This window comes from Limulus polyphemus, unplaced genomic scaffold (genome assembly GCF_000517525.1).
Source record: "Limulus polyphemus unplaced genomic scaffold, Limulus_polyphemus-2.1.2 Scaffold4990, whole genome shotgun sequence".
Lineage (NCBI taxonomy): Eukaryota > Metazoa > Arthropoda > Merostomata > Xiphosura > Limulidae > Limulus > Limulus polyphemus.
The window spans coordinates 24,757-30,566 of record NW_013670600.1 but is presented as its reverse complement, the minus strand read 5'-3'; the positions used below and the strand labels follow the sequence as shown (position 1 = coordinate 30,566).

The 5,810-nt window shown below is 31.4% G+C and overlaps 1 protein-coding gene across 1 annotated transcript in view; it reads right to left on the bottom strand.

Moving 5' to 3' along the window:
• LOC106471958 (voltage-dependent T-type calcium channel subunit alpha-1G-like) overlaps positions 1–5,810 on the bottom strand; it is a 66,638-nt gene that overhangs the window by 45,123 nt on the left and 15,705 nt on the right. The window contains exons 5-6 of the mRNA XM_022400566.1: positions 2,308–2,400; positions 184–799 (exon numbers count right to left, since the gene is read on the bottom strand). Of these exons, the coding sequence (XP_022256274.1) occupies positions 184–799; positions 2,308–2,400 (709 nt within the window). The remainder of the gene's footprint in view (positions 1–183; positions 800–2,307; positions 2,401–5,810) is intronic.

Sequence of the window (5,810 nt, the reverse complement as noted above, 5' to 3'; positions counted from 1 at the left end):
ATACAGCTGGTTCTCGGTCAGAAAGCGTAACGGTCGTACATACAAACAAGCAGAATAATAAATATATATTGTTTTCTTAGGAAGAAATGAATGTAGTTTTATTTATACTAATGTTATATTTACACATAAAAATATCTTTACAATTCAGATGACAAAGGATAATTGACAGACATAATATCTTACCTTGGCATTCACTTATGGAGGAACTATCGGGTGTGAAAACAGTGATGGGTACTATGGAATTATCAGGGGTGAGAACATTGAGCAAGTTAGGTCTTCTTGGTGATGAAGTAGGATCAATTTCTGATGACTCAGGACTAGCATATGGAGCAACAGATGATTCAAATAAAGGCCATATCACATTGTGTTCAGGTGTTTGTGATATGTGAATAAACTGGATAGAAGAGGAGTTCCTGGAATCGAAGTTATTATTATTTGAAAAATCATAACAAGACTCTTGACATTTTAATAAGCTTTGCTCTAGCTGATGTGGTAGCCCATGATGTTTACTTTGTAAAGATTCTGAGTGTGGTAATTCTTCTTTCCCAGGTTCCTGGTGCATTTGTTTGTACCAATGTAGGAATCTCCGTCTAGCACGACGGCCCAGATGTGCTAGATATCTCATCATTTCTTTGTAGCAGCTAAGTGGTTGTTCAGATGGATTGGTGTTGGCAAGAGAACTTGTGGATTGAAAGTGTGCACGTTCCTGCTTCATCCTCTTCATTTCTCTTTTTTTGGTTTCAGAAAATTGTGTTGCTATCACAACTAAGCAAAGGTTGATCATAAAAAATGAGCCAACCTAAAAAAAATTGAATACCAACATTGTTAATATACCTTGAAGTTATAATAAAACTTGCAACAACTTTGGATGTTAATAAGGTAATTGATAATAACCAGTTGAAATAATAATCCAAAAACCATTCAATATTAATATTAGAGTAGGTATAGTTCGCTTGATAAAATACGTTACCTATTATCACTTATACATGTTTCAACAGAACGGTTTACTAAATTTAAACCTCTCATTTGAAAGCATACACTGAGTTGAAATGAGGTGATCCTGAATAACTTTTAATTTAGCAGGAATTACCCCCAACAAAAACCTGCAGTGTTCATTGAGAGTTATATTAAAGTTGTTACAAACGTTTACCCATAGTATGATTCTTATGGTAGAAAATTATGTTGTTTTTTTGTTTCATTAATTTCAGATTTTTTGAGAATTTAGGATAAAACAATGCTGAAAAATGTTTTAATAAAACTTCATATCAAAATGTTTAGTTCTGGTAAAGAATTTGATTACTGAGTTTAATGTAATCACGTAATTTAAATAATCATTTAACGATGCTGCCACGATAATCACTTAACCCCTTCGTGATTTGCCCAAGATAACTCAGGCACCCTCAGTATTTACAAAAATACTTGCCCCAGTTAATTTGGGCAAAACATATCTCAACATGTTTTTAATAATTTGCCAAATTTATTCACATGTTATAATGTATTATAAGAGGCTATCAAAAACAGAAATAAAAAAAAAACTTTTTGAGCTCATTTCCAAAAAAAAAACAAATACTGTTTCAGAAGGATTTAACAACTGGGAAATATCTAAGAGAGTGAGTGTACCTGCCAGAGCATTAAGACTCATAGTGTGTGTAATTGAAAACGAATAATGTTTGAACAACTGTACTTCTTTTATTCATCTGTGAAGTAAACTTTGATAATTTTAAATTGTATGTGATTATAGTTTCAGAAGTAAAGGTGACACTGTTTGATTAACATTTCATTCAGGATGCACTCTCCAAGATGTTAATGTGTTTTGAAGTGACATTTGTGTCACAGTCCTGATTATATTAAAGCCTGTAAGGTCTGTGAAGAGGCAAATGAGGGGTGGGTGCATCACCATAGCCAAAGCCAATATTCTCCAGAGGTCAAACTTAGATTTCAAGGTATAACTTCCAAATGTATGTGTGTGTGAGAGAGAGCGCGAGTGAAGAAAGCCAAAAAACAACCAAGGATATGACCTCAAAATGACCTTGATATATTCATAACTAGTTATGACTAGTTAGTTAGGTAGAAGAGCAAATGATGCCTTTGATAGAAAGACTAGTTTCAGGTTTGACTTCCATTAAGTGTAAGTCTGACAGTTATTTTATTTACTATAAAAACTACTGCAATAACATGAACATTATCATAACTTTACTTTTTACTGTAAAATATTATTTACTGCACAGAACATAACTACATATTTCAAAATATATATACACTAGGATAAAAAAAATGCAGTAGGATAAAACAGTACATATTGCTTACCACAATAAGGAGCATAAAATATATCCAATCCCAAAATGAATGAGCATCCTGTACATAATACATTATGTCTGTCCATCCCTCTAAGCTTATCACCTAGTTAAGAAAAGTAAAACAAACAATAAATATTTATATTTCTAGTAGGCTGTGAAATACAAGTAATAATGGCAAGTGAAGATAAGCCTACTAATATTTTATGTATCGTCAGTAATTACTCTACGGGGGATGAAACATGAATCCCATCCGCTGAAATAAAAACGCAATTAGAATAATTTGAAATGTGATGTTATAGACTAATGATAAAGATCAGCTAGATAAAAATAAAAACTAATGATGAAATATTGGAGAAAAGAGGAAAACTCTGGCCATCTGTAAGAACTGGAAGGTGTGCTACTTGGGCATGTAATGAGGAAATATTGGAGCATGTAAAGAAAAGAGGACAACTCTGGCCATCTGTAAGAACTGGAAGGTGTGCTACTTGGGCATGTAATACATGCTCCAATATTTCCTCGTCCTCTTTTCTTTCCCAAGTAGCACACCTTCCAGTTCTTACAGATGGCCAGAGTTCTTTACATGCTCCAATATTTCCTCATTACATGATGGCCAGAGTTGTCCTCTTTTATGTAAGAACTGGAAGGTGTGCTACTTGGGCATGTAATGAGGAAATATTGGAGCATGTAAAGAAAAGAGGACAACTCTGGCCATCTGTAAAAACTGGAAGGTGTGCTACTTGGGCATGTAATGAGGAAATATTGAAGCATGTAAAGAAAAGAGGACAACTCTGACCATCTGTAAGAACTGGAAGGAGTGCTACTTGGGCATGTAATACATGCTCCAATATTTCCTCATCCTCTTTTCTTTACATGCTCCAATATTTCCTCATTACATGCCCAAGTAGCACACCTTCCAGTTCTTACAGATGGCCAGAGTTGTCCTCTTTCTTCACCTTCCAGTTCTTATGCTACTTGGGCATGTAATTTTATATGAAGGAATCTTGCCAACATTTCTGATGAATAAAACCTAAGGAAGAAAATCGTCAGACAGACAAAGACTCACATGGCTTAGTGACATTAAAAACATGGATTGGAGATAGGAAAGTCAGTGCAGGTAGTGACAAATGGAGAACCATAACTGTTAACCCTCAGAATCACGGAGGTCGCCATGACTGTTATAATGATGTTCAATATTCTATTAATTCCAATAACAATCCAGTGCATATGTAAATATACAATTAAAAATATTTTTTATTAGTCCATACAGTCCTTACTAGAGTGTCATGTGTTATTTGTAAATATCAAGTGTTTTGTGTTAAGTTTATAATGCAAACACATGATTTATGCGTGTGACTGCTACTTTGCTTACAAAAGTTTTATATTTTAATAATTTACTGGAGTATGTACATTACACAATATTATTAGAAACAAATTAAAATATGATATTTACATGTATATAATTTTTATTATAGCATAACATTGCCAACTTGTCACAAATATTTCACAAACGTACATTGTATACATATATATCATGAATGAACACGCCATCATTTTTACATTTTCTGCTTTTCAAAAGAATACTGCATCTTACTAAGGAAAAAGCTAACTTTGAAATGTAATTTTTCATCAGTAGGGTACTTTCATTGATGTTTTTATGAAGCCACTCTAAACAGGTTTAATGTGTGTGCTTTCATACCAATTTAATGTGCAGTTAGAAAAATGTTGGAAAATCTAAGTCTGTAAACGTTTTTTATACCATTTAAAATATAGTTAAAGAAACAAAATACAAATTTCAGAATTAGGTTATTAGGTTTACTGGAAGTTAAATACCTTTTGCTAACACAACATATTTATGGCTGAGTAATTAACTATTTTTCTTTAAACATAAACTTGTCAAAAAAAAAAAACAATTTCAAAAATATCTACACTGCACTTTTCAATACATAAAACATGGAGTGCAAAACAAATCTCAGATTTTACCAACAAGTATATCTGTATATGCCTTCTAGTTCTGTATGTACAGATATACAATGTTTTGTGACAAACCTACTTTTTAGAAAAGGAATAAATCAAAGACACGACACTTCACAAAGGATGTTTGTCACTCTTTGTTTATTAATTTATGTGTGCAATCATAACAACACAAATGTGACAATGTCATTTGTTCTATAAATATATATTTCAATAATCAATCAAGTAAATATACAACTCTTACTAGAAGATCAATCATATGCATCTAAATATACTTGTGAGACAGATTGAAATAGAATGACAGCATGAAGAAAACGTTTTGTCTACAAGTACAACTAACCAAGATCACCTTGAGCTTTCAACATTAAGGACATTTACACTAATACTGGTGAACCCAGAATTTTAGTATTATAAGTCCTCAGTCATACTATATAATCCACCTGGGAAAAGGAAATGATCATTATTTGAAATGTTTATTGTAATTATTACAGTTGGTTAATCACACAAAACATATATAAGGCAGTAATAATTACTAATTATTAATTACTGACCTCTTGAAAAGATTATTTTACTTACCTAAGTACAATTCATAAACAAAATAACTTAACAAAAAAGTTAGAAGGTTTGTCCATTTCACATTACATAAAATGACTAAATCTATGAGAAGAGATGGCATTCATTCATAAGAAAAGTGAAATGTAAATAACTGTTTTACATAAGTTTCTAATCATCCTTCTAAAAATCTTACCTTCACATTAAATCAGTTAAGAACTTGTAATTCTTAGATTTGTGCAGTGAAGGCTTCAAATTATAACAGACCACCTAATCTGACAATCATTTATAAAACCTAACAACTCCACTCAATTAGAACATAATGATTCACCATATATAAGTACAACAAGTTCCTACAGGTTTACACTTTTCATTTTGATATTAATTACTTTGTCAGAACTTAAAAACAGTAACCACGCTTAATATATATCCAAAATTCAATCAATTTAGTACCCCACCTCTAATATAATAAGATCTATAAATTTCATGTTCACATTTTTCATGTATTATAATTGAAAAGAAATCCAAATCATTGACACAACTATATGAATTAGATGTCAAACTGAAAGGTAACTAAGAAATGTCACATATATGAACAATTTGGTATACTTTCTTCAAGGCAATTTCTTTTGATAAAATTTCAGCATAACTCATGAAAACTGTAATGAACAATTTAGAAATTTTAACTGAAGAAATATACTGAAAGTTGAGCCAACCACTCAATCTTTATCACCATCAGAAACATTGCCTAAATCTGGGGTTCATCTTACAATCCTAGGTAATTTTATGCTAAACTCTCTAATAATTATTTCATTAAGAGTTTAAAAAGCATTTTCAATAATTAGCATTTTAAATCTTAGGTATATCACAAGATGAAATTCAAAGTTACTGACCAACAAAAATTTTAGTCTTACAATTCTGAAACACTCAATATTATGTAGAACACGTTAATAAATTAAGTTTTTTTTTATATTTGTAAGTGTATGAAAA